General features: G+C 38.8%; 1 protein-coding gene across 1 annotated transcript in view; it reads right to left on the reverse strand.

The window, feature by feature from the left end:
• FTCDNL1 (formiminotransferase cyclodeaminase N-terminal like) overlaps nt 1–19946 on the reverse strand; it is a 68733-nt gene that overhangs the window by 16926 nt on the left and 31861 nt on the right. Inside the window, 1 exon segment of the mRNA XM_078329137.1 lies at nt 1609–19946. Coding sequence (XP_078185263.1) covers nt 19631–19946 — 316 coding nt within the window. The 3' untranslated portion in view covers nt 1609–19630.

The following is a 19946-nucleotide window of genomic DNA, read 5'->3' on the forward strand; positions in this document are numbered from 1 at the left end:
TCCCAGCCCAGAGAGCCGGCTGCCTTCTGCTTCTGTAGATGTGACTTAGAGAAATTCAAATAGGCTCCCAGTGTTAACTATGCTGCATATTTACTTTAATCAAAGTGACATTTCCCAGATGGTGTCATCCAGAAAACCTCATCTGAAGTTAGAGTAAAAGAGAATTTAGCAGCTCATTCCAGAGAAAATTGAATACAGGTGCTCTCCCATTTTAAGATGACTCAGTTTACAAAAATATAAAACTATGAAACAGATGCCCTTTAGGCATGAATGTCCCACCCCCATGGATATCTGGTACCTGAAATTGGTACCAGGCAATCCATATGAAGGTATGACTGTATAAATGATAACATCCCTACGTTATCAACTGGATAACCCTGATGCTCTTGGGTGTTACTTCTGAGCCTGAATGTTTTGCCATTCCCACATCCTTCCTTTGCTGAGAAGAAGAAAAGGTGAGAAAGAAAGTGCTTGAAGCAAGAAGCTGCTCTAAGGTGCCTCCAAAAATTAGTCAACCTAAAGGTATTATTCACTGAATACACAGAGTCTCCACGCTGTAGGTAAAACAGACAGCTTCCTCCATGGAGGTTACTGGATAATCACTTTCTAATCACAGTGTAATAATACACTGTGATTATATAATAATCACAGTATAATCGCTTTAGTAATTAATTGTGATGTGAGGTAGGAAAGAAAGGACAGGCATAACTGAGCATATAACCTACCCTGGAGCTCTCAAGAGACTTTTCTGAGGAAATGACATTGTTGCTCTAGGAACTGGAGAGCAAAGGGTAAAAGAATCGACTTCAAAAAGGACAAACCTATACAGAAACCCGGTCCTGCAACTTATGAGATATATGACCTCAATGAAGTTACTTAACCTCTCTGAGCCTCCGCTTCTGTGCCTGTAGGGTGGGAATAGTATCACTGCAACATCTCAGAGGGGTGTTGTGAGAGCTAAAGTAACGACGTGGCACGGGCTCAGCACAAGGCCAGCTCCAGGTTCTGCAAAGCCTAAAGCTTACACTATTTTGAGTATCGCGTTTAAAAATAACCCAGAAATAGGCTTGTAAGTGAATTTAGAATGAGAAAATAAATTACAACAAACTATACATTTTTAAACACTATACAGAAATACTATAATTATTGTGAATTCCAGAAAAATAACATATTCTTATTATCTGTACATGCTACATACTCTTTTGTCACCTATGCAAATGATACTAATCTGTCATTTTATATAAACAAATATAAAACAAATACATTCTTTTTTTGGAATGGTTGATAGAAATGTGTTTCTAATCATTAATGTTTGGGATACAACTTTCCCAACATGCGACTTCCCACGGGACACACTTGCTCTTTATAGTTATACCACAGATTTGCTCCTCCAGAAACAGAAATTCTGATCAATTCTGCTTCCTATGATTATCATAAAAATGAAATAATCTGGTATCCTTATAATTGTATATACTACATCAACATATACCTAACTGCAGTATAGCTTCTGTACTGGATAAACATTATTAAACGCCACATCGTTTGTTTACAACCTTATGCTGCCAGTAACTAGAAAGATTTTGTACAGATTAGCTTCTGGCTCCATACCTCTTTACCTTTGTTTCTCCTCTAGTTCTTATGTACTTCTGATGCTGAGCACCAGGGGACACACTCATCTGTGATGGCCCTCTGGGGCCTTTGTGAGTCACAGCACTGAGGGAGCCATCACAGAGGGCAAGAGTACTCCTCCTGGGAACTGTTCCTTCACTGGAAGAGCTGGTTACACATGGATGTGACTAGGAACCACACGAATATTCCCAACTCAACTTCCCCTTTATCTGGGTCCAAAAATGTCCCGAACCCAGATAAACTCCCAGAACCAGCCATATAACTCATGGGGCCCAGTACAAAATAAAAATATGGGTCCCTGCCAGGTGCAGTGGCTCACACCTGTAATCCCAGCACTTTGGGAGGCCCAAACGGGCAGATTTCTTGAGTTCAGGAGTTCAAGACCAGCTTGGGCAACATGATAACACTATCGCTATCAAAAATACTATATATATATATATATATATATATATATATATATATATAGTCACCAAACTAGAAGCTAATAGGTCTTTCAGGTACAAAAAGGAATAAGTGGGCAAGCACTCAAAATATGATAACAGAGTAAAAGACAGCATTTGGGAGGCCGAGGTAGGAGAACCACTTAGCTCAGGAATTCAAGACCAGCCTAGGCAACATCTCAAGACTTCATCCCTACTAAAAATATAAATATAAAATTAGTCAGCTGTGGTGGTGCACCTGTAACCCCAGCTACTCAGGAGGCTGAGGCACAAGGATCTTTTCAGCCTGGGAGATTGAGGCTATAGTGAGCCACGATCATACCACTGTACTCTAGCCTACATGAAGAGCAAGATTGTCTCAAAAAAAAAGTTCTAGAAGAAATTTTAAATGAGGAAAGAGTACAGAAGCACTGGAGAGAGGCCTAAGATCTGGAGGAAGTCTCAGGATCCTGCATGGACCGTCTTATAAAACTGCCACAGAAGGGTGGGTCAACTAACTGGATGTACAATCTCTAACTAGAACACAACAAACTAGAGGTGAAGCCAATCAGGTCTAGGAGGAGATACCTGGAGACCTGAGGATGTGGGTCCAAGGTTATTGCTGCTGTGTTTTGTTTGTTTTTTGAGATAGGGTCTCACTCTGTCACCACGGCTAGAATGGCACAATTATGACTCACTGCAACCTTGATCTCTCAGACTCAAGTGATCCTTGCTCCTCAGCCTCCTGAGTAGTTGGGACTACAAGTGTGTATCACCACTCCTGGCTAATTTTTTATTTTTGATAGAGACAAAGGCTCACGATGTTGCCCAGGCTGATCTTGAATTCCTGAGCTCAAGTGATCTTCTCACCTCAGCCTCCCAGATTGCTGGGATTACAAGTATGAGCCACCATACCCAGCCCAAGGGGTATTGTTTAGGGTTAGGGCAGTGGTATAAACCTACAGGGATGGGATAGGGTAGGAGGAGGTTCCTGGTTGACCCAATAGGCTAAGAGAACTTAGGGAATTTTATTACTTTAGTCACATATGTCAGAGGGAAAATCATGTAATAACTAACACTTACTTGATACTCAGTAAAAGACAGCTACAAATAATGATGCCAAAGGGTTCACTCAAGACTCTTCCTATATCTTGCTATTTTATCTTCCTTTTATGTTTGTGAAATAATAGAGTGAATATCATGAAGATGAACTACTAAAAAGAATTTGGGATAGACACAGATTATTATTAATCAGTTACCAAAAATCCTTTATCCTTACTAGAAACAATATAGTTTTGTAACAATGGGTCCTTGCTAAACTGCAACCACATTCTTACTTTTTCCAAAGCAGTTAGTTTTCGTGGAGATACAGGGACCTAAGAAGTTAGGAAACTGACTGGCTGCAGATGGGGCTTTCTGAGAAAAAGTTGAGAGCATGGTACCCAGAGGTTTGGGAAAGGTGTTTGGCTGGGGGCCTACTGCCAGATGAAAAGCATCGTCATCTACATGGCAGGTAAAGATGGCTTTACAAGAAAAGACAAATAACTATTATAAGATCGAAAAGACTTTACTTTTTTAAATTATTACATTACATTAGTTTACATTTTAAATGATAGAATCAGCTACTACACAAAAGACATTCTTTGGAAAACTTGGCCCAATGGCTTTCCATGGCATTTCCCATCCCGCACCTCAAGTCAACACTCAGACTCCCTACTCGTGGAAAAAACAGCAAGAATGCCAAGGGGAACTGCAAATTTTACAATAAGAAGACAGTGAGATAAGAGAATAACGTGTGAACAAGAAGAAAAGGAGAGTAACCATGTGTGGGCTGTTTATGTAAGGAGCTACGTTCACAATGAATTTTTTCTGCCTTCTCCTTTCCCTCTCCATTTCCCCCAGTGGCATTTGGTCTGCTGATTGGTTTGTTTCTGACAGAATCCAGTCCAAACCCAATCAGGAAAACAGAAACCACACTAAGTATTTCAAAAGAGATCACACAAAAAAATTGTCAACAGTTGTTGAACTTTAAAAGCAAAACAGAGAACATGAGATCACAGAGCTGTAACTGCAGGAAGCACCACTCACTAAGGCAGGGGTTCTCAGAGCCTAGAAGCTAAAAGGAGAAGCCCTGCAGAGCTGGGGCTCAGGCATCTGAGAAGGTGGCACTGCCCAGCTGCTGGGGCTTCTGAAGAGTACAATGGGGCAAGCTCTGAGAAGTGTCAGCAGGGGGCAAGGGAGGAAGAACAGCTGGAGCCTGGAACTAACAGCCACCATCAAGGTGAAGAGTCACTGCTGAGGTGGGGCTGCTAGAAACAGGAGGTCAAGAGGGAGAAGCAATCCCTCACCATCCTCCACCCCTGCAGCCTCCCCAGTCCAGCACCCCATATTGGCAGAGCCTAATTGGGAACTGACTGGCAAAGAAGAAATGTGGTTTACAGAGTCCCAGTATCAGAAAGCAGAGAATGGGGCCATGTACAGTGGTTCATGCTTGTAATCCCAGCACTTTGGGAGGCCAAGGCAGGAGGACTGCTTGAACTCAGTTCAAGACCAGCTGGGCAACACAGCAAAACCCTGTGTCTACTAAACATAAAAATTTTAAAAAGTGGCTGGGCACCATCGATGGCTCATCCCTGTAATCCCAGCACTTTGGGAGGCCGAGGTGGGCAGATCATTTGAGGTCAGGAGTTTGAGATCAGCCTGACCAACATGGTGAAACACTGTCTCTACTAAAAATACAAAAAAATTAACTGGGTATGGTGGCGTGTGCCTGTAATCCCAGCTACTTAGGAGGCTGAGGCAGGAGAATTGCTTGAATCCGGGAGGTGGAGGTTACAGTAAGCCGAGATCGTACCACTGCACTCCAGCCTGGGCAACAAAGAGTGAAACTCTGTCTTAAAAAAATAAAATAAAATAAAAATAATTAGTCAAGTGTAGTGATGTGCACCTGCAGTCCCAGCTACTTGGGTGTTTGAGGTGGAGGATCACTTGGGCCTGCAGCAAGCCATGATCACTGCACTCCAGCCTGGGTGATAAAGCAAGACCTTACCTTGAAAAAAAAAGCATATGGAAGGGTGAATGTGGAGCTGAGAGGTAATAAGTCAACACTCACACTAAAAGTGTGGAAAGAAATTAGTTCCATGTTTAGGTCTGTATCTAAATTCACATCTTAATTCACGATACATTATACTGAGAACAGGAACAAAAGAAGTGGCAGAGTAATCCAAAGGCAGTCCGAGTTCAACCAGAGCCCTACCCACCACGACATTTTCTTGCACATTGCAGAAGTATTCTAAGAGATTGTTGAGGGTGTCCTAATTGTTTTATCTATGAAAAATGGGCTCTTTGGAGGCCATGTGCAGGCTCGCTTAAAACAATAAGCTTTCCTAACCTCCCAAGCACAACATACTCCGGGAGCATGGTCTGGATGCTTATCAAACAAGTTCCTGGGCTGTTCTCTGAAGTTTCTGGGCAAGTACAAACAACAGAGTCAAATAAATGCCTTTAAAAGCAAGGCAGTGGAGCACGTACCCTGTCAGTGAGATCCTCATATTCCCACAGAGTAAACAGTAACATGAGAATATTTATACGAAACAAAACTGTATATCAAGCCTGCTTTGGCTCAGCCAGGGGGAATGATAAATTCCTTGCAGATCTCGCACAGAGTGGTCCTTTGTTGACCACGGACGCCACTTCCAAGACAGTACAAACCAATTACAGAGCAAGGCTTTTCATTATGTCAAGAAATAAAAATATTACCCCCCTTTTGTTTTATTTCACAGTTATATTTTACTTACTCCCCTCTCCCAATGTTTAAATAGTTTTAATTTATCGTGAGTCAAACCCCAATTTAGGCTGGAAATCAAGGACAACCCCCACTCTCCCCACCACTCCATACACAAAACCTTATCACCTCAAAGCCTAAGCTTGTTGCTTTCCTTATCCCTCTTTTAAGAAACTAAAAGTTAAAGTTTAAAGTTGGGCAGAATAAAAACACAAAGGGGTTGATAGAAAGTAGTCTACTTGTTCACATAAATTTTGGCCTCTTCATTGTTGGTAAAAGGACCAAGGGTAAATATGAGCTATGAAGCCATATTCCATACAATGTCCACCTTGTGGTAAGATTTAAAAAACAAATACTGACATAACATTGGCACAAACTGTGGGTCTGCTTCTAAGAGGCCAATATGAGAAAAGATGCATATGAGTCGGGGTATTTGTTAGTTCATTTTGTCAGGTTTTCTAAAGCCAATGGGATCATCCTTCTTAGTTATTATAGATGCATCCCAGTGGCTTCTGCCAGTTCCTGCAGAGGAAGAGCCGATGATACTGTACCCATCCACCAGAACACCTTCAGCAATTTACAGCTGGTTCTGATTTTCTAAAAGGCAGAAGGGAAACACAGAAAGAAAAGGCAAATTCAAATATGAATGAGAAGTAAGAGGTGTGTCTGTGCTTATTTTAAAAACTATTCATTGGCCAGGTGTAGTGGTTTATACCTGTAATCCCAGCACTTTGGGAGGCCAAGGTGGGCAAATCACCTGAGCTCAGGAGTTCAAAACCAGCCCAGGCAACATGGTGAAATTCTGTTTCTACCAAAAAAAAGAAAAAATTAGCTGAGTGTGGTGATGTGCACCTGTAATCCCAGCAACTCAGGAGGCTGAGGCAGGAAAATCCCTTGAACCTGGGAGGTGGAGGTTGCAGTGAGCTCAGATTGCACTACTGCACTCCAGCCTGGGTGACAGAATGAGACTCTATCTCAAAAAAAGAAAAAAGAATTATTTATTTATGATAAACATGGTAAATTATTATTTTTAAATAGATAGCTGGATCAAAGGCCACATTAAATCAACTTTATTTTAAACCATTAACTAAACCTCAGCTGGAGCACCAGAGTCTATCATAATAGATTTTAAAAGGGGAAAATAGGTCCTATTTATATCCATTAATAGATATTAGAAATTTGCCAACATTTTATTTTGAACATATGGATAATCTGGTTTGGATCATTGTCTCCACCCATATCTCATGTTCAGTTGTAATACCCAATGTTGGACCTGGGGCCAGGTGAAAGGTGATTGAATCACGGGGGTACATTTCTTATGACTAGTTTAGAACCATCCTCTCCTCATGAGAGTAAGTGAGTTCTCGTGAGATCTGGTTGTTTAAAAGTATGTAGCACCTCCCCACCAGGCTCTCTTGTTCCTTCTCTGGCCATGTGACATAACTGTTCCACCTTCCACCATGACTGTGCTTCCTGTACAGCCTGCAGAACTATGTGCCAATTACATCTCTTTTCTTTGTAAATTACCCAGTCTCCGGTATTTCTTTATAGCAATACAAGAATGGACTAATATAATGGACTTAGTAAAGTTATCTTATTCAGATATGAGGGGATTTTTGTATTTTTTTTCTTAACTTTTATGGAATAAATACATACTTTTTGTTCTTTTTAAATTATAAAGCATAATATACATAACATACAATTTATTACTTTAACCATTTTTAAGTGTATAATTCAGTGGAATTAAGTACATTCACACTGTTGTGCAACCAATCACCACCATCCATCTCCAGAATTTTTTTAATCTTCACAAACTGAAACACTATACACATTAAGGGGATGTTTGGTTTTAAATAGGCCTTGCTCAAAACTAGCAGCCTGTAATGCAGTGACAGGAACCTGGAGAGGTTAGTTCAGGTAACTGGCAAATGAATCAACCCCTCCTACAAGCCAATATGAATCAGCAGCACCATGTGCTTATATTCCCCTCTCCTCTATTTCATACTAATGCTCAAAACTGAAGCAAAGCTCTAGAATAGATCCGGAAAAACTATTAATAATACATTTCATTTTTTACACTACAGCTTATAGATATTTATTCCCCCAGATAGGGTGGGAATAATTTTTCCTATTTCATAGCTAATGAAGTTATGGCTACGTAAAAAATAAGAGCAAGGACTGAACTCAAGCCCTCCAATCCACTGCCTGGTGTTCTTTCTACCAGGCCACGCAGCCTCTGCCAAAGCAGGGCAAGATCTAGGCACTGCTGCTTCCCAGATCTCAGAGACTGAGAGACCGACCCATCAGCTCTAGCTGAACAACATTTTCTCTCTTCACCAGAGCAACTAAAATTCCTTACATCTAAAAACCATACCTAGTCCATCATCTTTTCCATCTTTTTTGTAACCATATTGACAGAAAACATACACAGAATTGGAATTCCAGAATAATATAAATGCAATCAGATTCAAGAATCAAATATAAGTAAAAATATATATATATTAGATCACTGGATCCTTTAAAAAGATTGAGTTCAACCTTTTTTTAACAAAACTTTTTTTTTTTTTTTAATAGAGACAGCGTCACATTGACCAAGCTGATCTCAAACTCCTGGGTTCAAGTGATCCCCTTGCCTTGGCCTCCCAGTGCTGGGATTATAGGCATGAGCCACCACACCCAGCCAAACTCTTTATTTTTAATTCCTTAAAATAAATTCACATTTTGTGCTCTTATTAAAGAAGATCATAGTCTTTCTTGCTAAACACAATTTGTGGAAAAATTCATTTCTCTGTGCTTTATGGAAAGCATCTGATACTAGAACAATGTAAATACTAAGGATTTAATTAAAATTGCCATCATTGACAGCTTCTTTTAGTTCACAAAAAGGCTACAAATTTTAATTTGTTTCAGATAAAAGTTCTACCAATGTCCTTCTCTTTGCTCAAAAACAATATATTCTCTAAATCTTTAGACTTTCCATCTAAATTCCAAAAGAATAAGTACTTCCTTGAAGTCATGCCCAACACCCTCATGCCATCTCCCTATATAAACATTTCAAAATTCTGTATCTGGTTTATGAACAGCAGATCATCCTAAAAGTAGCAAGGCAAGAATGAACAATCAGGCTTTGAAAGAGAGATTTTATAACCCTCTGATTTTTTAGTCACTTAGTACCTTTTTTTTTTTTTTTTTCTGAGATAGAGTCTCATTCTGTTGCCTAGGCTAGAGTGCAGTGGCACAATCATGGCTCACTGAATGATCTGGCCTTGACCTCCCAGGCTCAGGTCATCCCCCAACCTCACTCTTCCAAGTAGCTACTACAGGTGTGCACACCCATGCCTGGCTAATTTTTGTAGTTATTGTAGAGATGGGGTTTTGCCATGTTGCCCCGTTTGAGTTTGGTCTCAAACTGCTAGGCTCAAGTGATCTGCCCGCCTTGGCTTCCCAAGTGTTGAGATTATGGGTGTGAACCACTGTAGCCAGTCTTGATTTTTTTTTAATGCACATATTAAAAAATGATTAGCCAGGAGTTCGAGACCAGCCCAAGCAACACAGTCAAATCATGTCTCTACAAAAAATACACAGCTTAGCTGGGCATGGTGGTGTGTGCCTGTAGTCCCAGCTACTTGGGAAGCTAAGGTGGGAGGACTGCCTAAGCCCAGGAGTTACAGGCTGCAGTGATCCATGATTGCACCACTGCACACCAGCTTGGGTGACAGAGTGAGACCCTGTCTCAAAAAAATAAGCAAAAACAATAAAGTAGTAATTGCTCAAAAAATGAGAGTTGAATATGGAACTATAGAGTTCATTCAGGAAAATCCAATCAAGTCCATTTTTTCTTTTTTTCTCATAATAATGAAAGATGGTTCAGAAACCATGGCCATTTACCCAGCTGATTCAGAAGAGCTTCTAATTCTCCCAGGTTACTAGCACATAATATAAAGTAGATTCTCTCTGCTGTAAGGATGACTGGAAATATAAGGCAATTACAGATAACCTACGAACATTTGTTGTTGTTGAGCAAAGAATGCTTCCATCCCAGCACTTTGGGAGGCCTAGGCGGGTGGATCACGAGGTCAAGAGATCGAGACCAACCTGGTCAACATGGTGAAACCCCGTCTCTACTAAAAATTAGCTGGGCATGGTGGCGCGTGCCTGTAATCTCAGCTACTCAGGAGGCTGAGGCAGGAGAATTGCCTGAACCCAGGAGGCGGAGGTGGTGGTGAGCCGAGATCGCGCCATTGCACTCCAGTCTGGGTAACCAGCAAAACTCCGTCTCAAAAAAAAAAAAAAAAGAATGCTTCCACTTTTTCAAAACATGGCTGCAACTACGTTCTTTGTAGTTTCTCCATATTGTCACTGCCCAAAAGAAAATTTTGTAATGACTAATAATTTTCCTTAAAATTTCAGTGAAGGCTAAGATTGGATCACATGAAAACACCTCCCCAAATCTTCCAGAATTCCCCAATATTTTCCTTTATAGTATATTCAGCACAGTTCTTGCATTCTTGGGGTGTAAATCCAACTAATACTCTCCCTTTAGTACCAATTCCATGGTCGCTTGCCAACTTTTTAACTTGGACTTCTATGTAATGAGGAGACACATAAGAAAACTGGTCACCAAGGACACTGTAAGACATATATCAGAACTTCTGAGATTTCTGCAGCTTCTTAATCCTCAAAACTCTCCACATTGCTGGCTATTTCAATCTTTCCCTTGTGGGGAAAAGCCATCGCTTGGACAGCCTTCAGTCCCTTTGCATTTGAGTCCGAAATGGCACTAGCGATCTCTCTTCCCGCACATGTCTTGAGAATCTATGGTAATGTTGCAGTTCATCACATATGGGCTGGTACCAACACCTAAATCATTAGAAAAGCATGTTAATCAGCCAGAACAAAAGCCTTGTTTTGAAGATTCTATTCGTCAGCCAGTTTTAATCGGAGGCATTTCCTTTACTTGGTTTTATTTAAAAACAATACAAATATTCCTCATTATTGACTCCAGAATTTTCTAAAGATAATTTTTTTTCATAACAGAAGTATTTAGGCTATAATCATATAACTTTTTCTACTCTAAAAGTATCTGAAGGGTTGTTTTTTTTTCCCTAAAAGAGCTCAAACTTTCCAAAATACCAACAGAGAAAGAAAAGCACAGTTAAGAACTAAGTGTCATCAGCAACAATAGGCCTTGGACCTTCATTCATTTCCTAGGCCATCTCCATGGGGGTTGGAATTCAGTGCCAGGCCTAAGAATCTCAGAGACAAGAGTAAATCATATCTCTGTACCCACCACTCCCTCTCCCCCAAACAAACACCTGTCATTATTGAATTAGGTTAATATTAGATTAAAATGAATCTCAAAACCAATCTTGATTAGGGAAAGAGGTCACTAAAAACTAACAAACAGCCTTGGAACTGGGAAGAGCAAAGGGACTCATGTGTTTTCTGATAATGTGAGTTTGGCACGGTTTGGAGACAAACAAGACACCAGAGTCCCCTCCCACCTACTTACAAACAGTCCTTTCTCTTTGTACATCTTGTTGGAGGCACCTCTTTCTTCCATCCCCAGCTTCACAAGAGCCTGAGACAGCCATTGTCACTCTAGAGCCCTGTTACTCTAGAGCTCAGAAGCAAATGTCCTGCTTTTCCCTGCTTTGGGGACAGTGCAGCTCACATTACATAAATAATATGGCTCTAATTATAGTTTACATTATAAGATGGACAACTTGGTTAAATTAGCATTGGTATAAAAAGCTTACATTTGCAGTTGCCTCATTTTGGGGGAACCTTACATTTCTAAAAGCAAAGTTAAGCAGGGATTGATGGGGGATAAAGGGCTGACCTCATCTTCAACATGTGATCATTCCTTAGCTACTATTTCAACATTATTTCCCTGTCATTGCTTTTTCTTGCTGCTTTCAAACTTATTGCTCCTGATGTCAGTATCCATCAGCGAAGTGCCTTCTGGGTTCACTTTTCCCTAGACCACGATGGTTTGGGGGCTTTGTTGCCTAGCCTGGCTACTCTCATACTAATAGATGTTTTACAGAAAATCAGCACACGGAAACCACATTTCATCTTTTTCCCACACATGTACATAATGAAACATTTCAACTCCCGAGGCTGGGCCTCTTCCTACTGGGAATTCTGCAGGAATGAATCAGATTACAGTATTTCCTGATATGCTGATTTCATAAAAATTAAATTTCCTAACAGTCAATACATCTCTCTCTCATCATCTCATGTCCCAATCACTTACCCTAAATATCTTTGAGAATTGTATCAGTTTTAACATTTCAGAGTACAACTAGAATTTTTTGTCAATGCGAATGTTGCCATTCATTAACAGAAAATATCCAAACATTTTTCTCTCATCTACCCCACAACAAGTAATGTTACAAACAGTCTTATGTCCTAAAATCTAGTGTACATATCCTATTTTGACTCAAGGAATGGTAATATCTTTACCATCGTTCCAACAAATATTTGGATTACATTCAGGTTTTGCTGAAGAGTATATAATACTGGGGATTACATCAGCACAACTATTCAAAATCCTTACCAGGCCCTTAGTGCTTCATTATTATGCTTTGCTGTCCAATACCTTTGATATGCCCAGTTACATTCAGATATTCACATGCAATTCATCAGCCAGGGGGAGTAAGCTCTTTCAAAGGAAGTTCCTACATATGGACCTGGGGCTCTCCCCAGGACATAGGTCATTCCATCCCTGCAGCCCTGGGACTTTTCCTGAATCCCTCACCCAGCAAATTCCAAGGTAACCTTTACTATCACATGCCTAATAACTTCCCCTTGTTAGTAGAATTTCCAATGTTGATCATTCTTGCTATAAATGAATTCACTGCCTGATTTAAATTATTAAAGATAAAGTAAGTTTAGATGTGAAGCCCTAAGGACAAGAGGTCAATAAAGAATACTACACGTATATGGTTCAGTGTCCCAACACTGACGTACTTGATTAAAATGAAACTCCTATTTTTAAAATTCCTTCAAAAGCATAGTTAATTTTTTCCTAATAAAATAAAATTAAATATCAGAAATAAATTTTATATGCTTTTAAATAAAATAAGACGTAATCAGTTAACACAGAATAATCATTTTTCAAATAGGCCCTTGTTATATGTAATTTAAATACTTCTAGTAAGCTTTAGTTACACAATATTTTTGTTTTATTACTATTTCTTATTAAAGTAGTGAATAAACAGAGACAGTTAATGAATCTGAGATGTTTCTGACCTAATCAGGGCAGTAGTTTCCTATCCAAGGTGGGAAACTTCTCTCCCTTGGGGAGAAAGAAGAAAGAAAGAAGAGAAAATTTCTCTTCTTGCCCAAATTCACACTTTCCAATTTCCTCCATTTAATCCTTCCAAGTCAAAACCAATACAGTGATCCAATTATACTGAATCAAATTCTGTGTTTAAATCCAGCAGTCCCATTGACCTTATTTAAATGCTGGATTTGATTTTTTATGTTAATTTAAACCTACTAAGAAGGTATCTTAAATGAGAGAGATAATTAATCCCAGCAAATCGTATTTCTAGTTAAATGTCATATAATTAAAGTAATTCCACTTTTTGCTCTAAAATTAGAAACCTGATGTGAAAGTTTGTTTCTCAGTTTGCGGTTTCGCTCCACTCCCGCCTCCCGCAGATTGGCACTCAGCTGCTCTGGTGGCAGCACGAATCCCCTCACTGCAAGGCTGAAATTCCAATTTTATTCCAACACAACTGTCACAACGCCCTGAAGCAAGCTAAAAACAAGGAAAAAAATCTTTGGTATGATTTCGCTTTCCATGTATTCTTTAATGAAAAATTTATCATTCTGAATATTGGTGTTTACTCCTAAATACTTTTTATCAAAGAGAAAAAGAAACTGAGATTCCATTGCTATCATTTCACAGAGAAATATAGCAGGCCTGATGTTTTCCTGACAATTCTGTTATTTTCCTGTGTGGAAACACTGTATTTATCATATACTGTACGGCTGGTGATTTAGATATTGTTGAGACCTTATGGTGAACTGATATGGATGTAAATTCTTTATGCCAGATTGTTTAAGCAGAAAGAAAAAACCAAATGCACTTAATTAACATCTGATGTGTAGCTTTTGCAAACACAAATGCAATATTTGTGTTTGAGCACTGGCAGTAATGACTGTGAACTATGCTATTAATGTCTGGTTTAAAGATGCTTGTGGTAGGACCATGTCTGGAATAACACAAATAAAAAACTGCATTCAGACAAAACAATAGTGAAGAGCCCATTAGGAAAATGGAAAAGCAGCACTCAGAAGAAACACATGTATTTTTTCCCTTTAGATCAAAATTATTCTCAAAAATAGTTCCAGGTAACCATCATTTTCAATCAATTAAAGGTGAAAAGATTCTATATATTTTAACTCTACAGAAAAGAGTTTCACTTTAGGAGGTCCAAAATTACTTAGGGATGTCTTCAGAAATTCCATTCATAAATTGCATTCCTCTTTGGTGGCCAGTATTAAAACATGCATGAGGAGAAAGCTGGGGTGACGTTGTAGGATATTTAGCATTTTTATATCTAAAGAGAAAACTTCAAATTTGTGGATTGCATTACAGTTTGAATAAATAGATTCTTTTCAACCAATTCAACTCCCTCATTAAACACTCTGTTACTGAAAACCTGGTGAGTGCCAGGAACCATGCAGGTTGCTGAGTATAAAAAGAAGAAGGTTAAAATAAGGTAAAACCCTAGCCGAAATGTGGACTTTGCTTCAGAGTAACAAACAGAGCAAGGCCACCAGACTCGGAACTCAGGTTCAAAAACAAACAGTTTTTATACTAAAAGCAATTAGTTATCATTATATATTGGTATTTTAAATTTTTTAGACCATGCACTAAAGAGAAACCACAGCTGAAACAGGACATTTGATGACTAAAACCGTAGTACTCAAACATAATTGCTAAGTCCAATGCTCCTATGGCGGGAAGAATGCAGGACTCATGTACATGTGGCTGAATCCACAGGAAAAAAAAAAAAAAGTGAGAACCTAGCACAAGGCTAGGAAGTATTCCCATGGGTCCAAATTCAAGTTCCAACCCAATAAGACACTGCCTCTGCCTAGTTGTCTTTCTGCAAAATGGCTATGACATTTCCTTGCTCTGCAAGGCATTGTGAACCACATTCTACTGCCTATGAATCTTTCAGAGTAGAAATAATTCATAAGAGATTACAGGAATGGGTACAAATTAACCTCCATAATGAAGCCAGTACAGGTAAGAGGGAAACTCAAGTGACTAGCCTGCTCTCAGGTTTGTCAATAATACAACAGTGCCCTTCCTGAATTCAGGCAAAGTCTAAGTCCTTCATGTCCAATTATAGGTTACATACTTAATGATACATTGAGACTTTTTCATCATCCCAACTAGGCTTCCTAGCCAGCTCAGAAGATAATTTTTAAAAAGAGGCTCCTTAAAACAAGACTCATTATAAAAACTAAAAATTATTTTTCAAAGACCAGATAAAGTTTTGATGTGGAGTAAACTGGATTATTCAATGTCAAGAAAAGTGCCTGATGATACATTTCTTATTTATAGTAGAAAGAAGTAAGCAGGAAAGTGCTCAGTAACCCATTTAAATAACTAAACAGAAGCCCCTGATTCCAAGATGTACCAATTACCTCCATCTCTGACTCCTAGGGCATCATATGAAACTACAGTTCAAAGAATTTTACCCGCATTTTTAAACAATGATGCATACATGCAGACCATTCATACAACATATCAGACAGCAGTGTTTAAATTACTCCATAAATGTTTAGGGTTTTAAATATATATGTATAAAGTATTTATTTATAGATCTAAAAGTATCAGCTATTACTGCTTTGCCCTTATTTATGTTCCCCACAAGCTGGCCAACTACAAACTTTTAAAAGGAATTTGGCTTAAAAGATTTTGTGTGTTTGGCACGGACTATGGGTGTTAATCATTTCTGAGCTCACTTCTTTTTCTCTTCTGTTTATAATATTCTTTGGGAACTTCAAAACAGAAACCTGTTTCCTTATAGATTCTGCTTCCTCTCTGGTACTGTGCAAATTAATTTGTCCTGGATTGTTGACTATACTGTTCGGTTGATAGCGCCAATCATTTCTATTTAATTTTTGTAGGAAAAAAATAAACATAGCCACAATGTATTGAGGTTTTTCTGTTTTGGTGCAAGGGAAAAATATGTTGGGAAATGCTGACATAATCAAAAAATGTTAGAAAAATATATAAAGCCAATTAAATTTAAACAAGGGGGAAATTGCTATTGTTAGGAACCCAATTCATTGAAAAATTAGATGAATAACATTTCTACCCTAACGCACGAAGTGTTAGAAATTCTACTTGAGTAGATATTACTTCAAAACATGAAAGCGATTTACTTCTTTCTAGACAACTTTTTAAGGACGAATAGGTGCAATTAAGGTAACCTAACATTTAAGTAAACAGTCTTAAACTCTACTGTCTGCTGTGAGGAAGGAATATTAGAAACTGTTTATTCACATCACTTACTCACCGATCCTCCTTGAAATACTTTACTTTTCTGCTATTAGCACCTGCTTTGAGCCTACTAAATGACAGACAAACAGACCTGCCCAAACTGGCAAACTGTAATCTTCTTTCTTCCAAAACCTAAGGTTTCTACCAGTGGTCAGTAGGTACCAGTGAAAAAGGCATATAGGGGAAAAGCTGTGCTTCTCTTCCCTTCTTATTATAAATCTGCCGTCAAATATAATCTGAATACAGGCACTGAAACTTACTTAGCTTTTATAAAATTTACCACTAATAAATCTTAATAATTACCCTTCAGGGAAGATGATGGAAATAATCACAGGATCGATTTAGAGAGATTATGAAAATATGTTGGAAGCTTTACAAATTTAAAAATGGTTTTCTCATAAATATATAATACAAACAAAATATGTACATATACGTTTTACAACATTGAGATCATGCTACCTATACTACCTGGTATCCCTTCTACTGGCTATTCCTTTTGCCTAAAACTCTCCTTCACATCTCTACCTGGCTAGTGGCCTCACTCCCTCAAGTCTTTGCTCTAATATTGCCTTTATAATGAGGCCTAATTTGGATTATTCCACTTAAAATGACAGTACTGCCCCATTCTAGAACTCCTAATGACCTTGTCCTGTTTAGTATTTCTTTTGTCTATAGCACTTGTTATTTTCTAATGTATGATATAATTTATTTATTTATTAAGGCTTTTATTTATGGTCTGTCTCTTTGCCCCTCCCCAACTACAATATAAATTCTCTAAAGACACATAAATTTTACTTTCCCCACTGGTGATACTACCTAGCATATGGTAGGTAATATCTGTTTTGTTAATTAATTTAACTGCAAATTCTGTCTACATTAGATTACATTTTCCACATATCTAAAAGTTCTTCTAAAATACCATATTTGAGTATGCCGTTGTTTATGTAAACATTCCCAATAGCAAACATTTCCACTATTTTCAGTGTTTACTATTATAAATAATGCTTTAATAAACATACTTGTACATGTACCTTTTACTATTTCCTTAGGATTTATCTCTAGATCTAGAATTCCTGTAAGGCAGTTACATACATTTCTGCATATCTCACAAGCTCACTTCTAAGAAGTTTATACCAATTTACATTACCATTAACAGTGTAAACGTCTCTAACTACATCTTCCCCAGTATTAAATATTACCTTTAAAATATCATCTTTAAACATTCATTGTGCCAATTTTGGCATCTTAATGTTTTGACTTGGAATTTGCAGATTTTTATGAATTTTTTAATGTAAATTACAGATTTCCATGTGAATAAAAATAGAGAAAAAATCAGGGGTCAGGCACGGTGGCTCATGCCTGTAATCCCAGAACTTTGGAAGGCCAAAGCAGGTAGATTGCTTGAGTCCAGGAGTTCAAGACCAGCCTGGGCAACATGGTGAAACCCTGTCTCTACAAAATACACTTGGGAGGATGAGGTGAGGGAATCACGTGAGCCCAGGAGGTTGAGGCTGCAGTAAGCTGAGATTGTGCCACTGCAGTCCAGCCTGGGCAAACGGTATAAGACCCTGTCTCAAAAAAACAAAAGAAAAAATCAAAAATCCCAATTTGTTGGCCATTTCAATTCAAATCAAACAATATAAAATAGATAATAATGCAGCAGAGGCATAGATTATCCAACCACAGGCAGTTGATAGATGAGACTGGGAAGCAATGTTCCCTTTAGTTTAAACAACTACATATTGAGTTTGTTCTTAGGAAACTATACATAATTAGTGATAATATTAGCATTTGGTCTTTAACTCACATATGCTGTTTATGACAGGTTAAGGTTTTTCCTGAATATCGACCCATTTATTCTGACAGCACTGCTGTCAGAATAAAATGTGTCAATTAATTTTTATTTAAAAATGAGAATTAATTTATTCCAGTGTTTGCTTAACCTAATGCTCTCATAGCAGTATACCTATGTCTAATTCCCATCCACCTGACTGCAATACCAGTCCACCTGGCACTAAACTGACTACATCTGCGGTATAATCCCTTCAGTCTTTGGGGAGGCTCAAATTAGAAACCAGGAAATAGATTTCTGAAAATTTAGTCATAAAACTTTACACTTCTCCATTTGTGAGACAAATCATGGGAAAATATGTGAAGTTCAAATTGGCAGAGAGCAATCAGTCTCTTCCTTTTTTCTATAACAAAATGTTGAATGAAATGCATTTATAATATCACTTTTATTAAATCTCCTTTTCATTGTGAAGAAAAAAATGGCCCTTAAGTACTGTGCTGGGCACTTTAGAGACATCATTTCAACTTCACAATTATGAGAGGGAGACATTATTATGTCCATTTTATGTACAGAGGAACTGAAGCATAATGAGACCAAGGAACCAAGGTCACACAGCCTGCCAATAGCAAGGCCAGGATTTCAGCATAGCCTCAAAACCTGTGCTTTTTTTTTTTTATTGCATTGTTCTATTTGATTATAGATATTATTTGTTTAAGATCAGAACTCTGTGCCAGGGGCTAGTAACGAAAGACCTATGTGTAAATGATTCTGTAGGGCTTTGGCAGAGCTGTGCCACGAGAAATGTGTTTCTTATGCTCACCCACCTTTTACTACTTGGGTATCTAGTATTTTAGTAACTGATTAAGTTATTAACTGACCATCAAAATGTGACCTAACATGGTTTAATTTGTGGCCCCAACAGACATTGAGAATGAAACAGTTAAGACTCAAATAAGTGACACTAGGATGGTGGAAGTACAGGCAACAGGGAGGAGTTCCACCTTTCCCTGACACAACCCCTTCGAAGTGGGACAGGGAGTGATGGCAGGAGAACAGAGAGAGGGAAAAGTTGATGACAGCCAAGGAAAGGAATAGTTTCTTTTCCCAGTCTTTGGTCTCTGTATTCTAGAAGTCCATTATCTAGAAAAGCTTTTTTTCCAGGGTTCCTCTAGAACTGATTTCCAGCTGTAAGCACCAACTTGGCTACACTGATGTTTAAGTATTGAAAGACCTTCCTACCAGCTAGAAGTAATCTCTCCCTAAGTTTCCCCCACCCCAAGTGTCTCCATCACACCCCAGGACACACCTCACACCATTCATAAACAGGGGCCTCCAGGACTCTGCCCCAGTGCTGGGAGCTATGAGCATTATTTTCATCAGTGATCACACTGCAGGACTAATGATACATCTTAAATATCACTTCTGGGGTCCCTCGCCAAATACCTGACGGGAGCTTCTAGGCTCACAGGTTAGCTTAAAAGGGCCTGGGTGAGAGTAACAGCAGAGAGGAGAGCTTCACCCATTTTAGGAAGTAGCCACTCCTGTAACTCTTCCTGCATTAAGAAGGTGTGAACCATAAAGGGGGCCTCAGGATTCGCCATCAGGTTTAAAAAACAAAACAGAGCAAAGCAAAAACCACGCTTAGAATCTGTTAAACCACATCTTGGGGTAGGGGCAGCTCCCAGGTCAGGCTGAAGAGCAATGGAATCCCTCCTCATGAACCAGCCCAGCTGCTTCCTTCTCTGGACAAGACTGTGCTTCTCAGGCAGGTCAACTTCACCAAAG

The sequence above is a fragment of the Callithrix jacchus genome, chromosome 6, assembly GCF_049354715.1.
Source record: "Callithrix jacchus isolate 240 chromosome 6, calJac240_pri, whole genome shotgun sequence".
Taxonomy (NCBI): domain Eukaryota; kingdom Metazoa; phylum Chordata; class Mammalia; order Primates; family Cebidae; genus Callithrix; species Callithrix jacchus.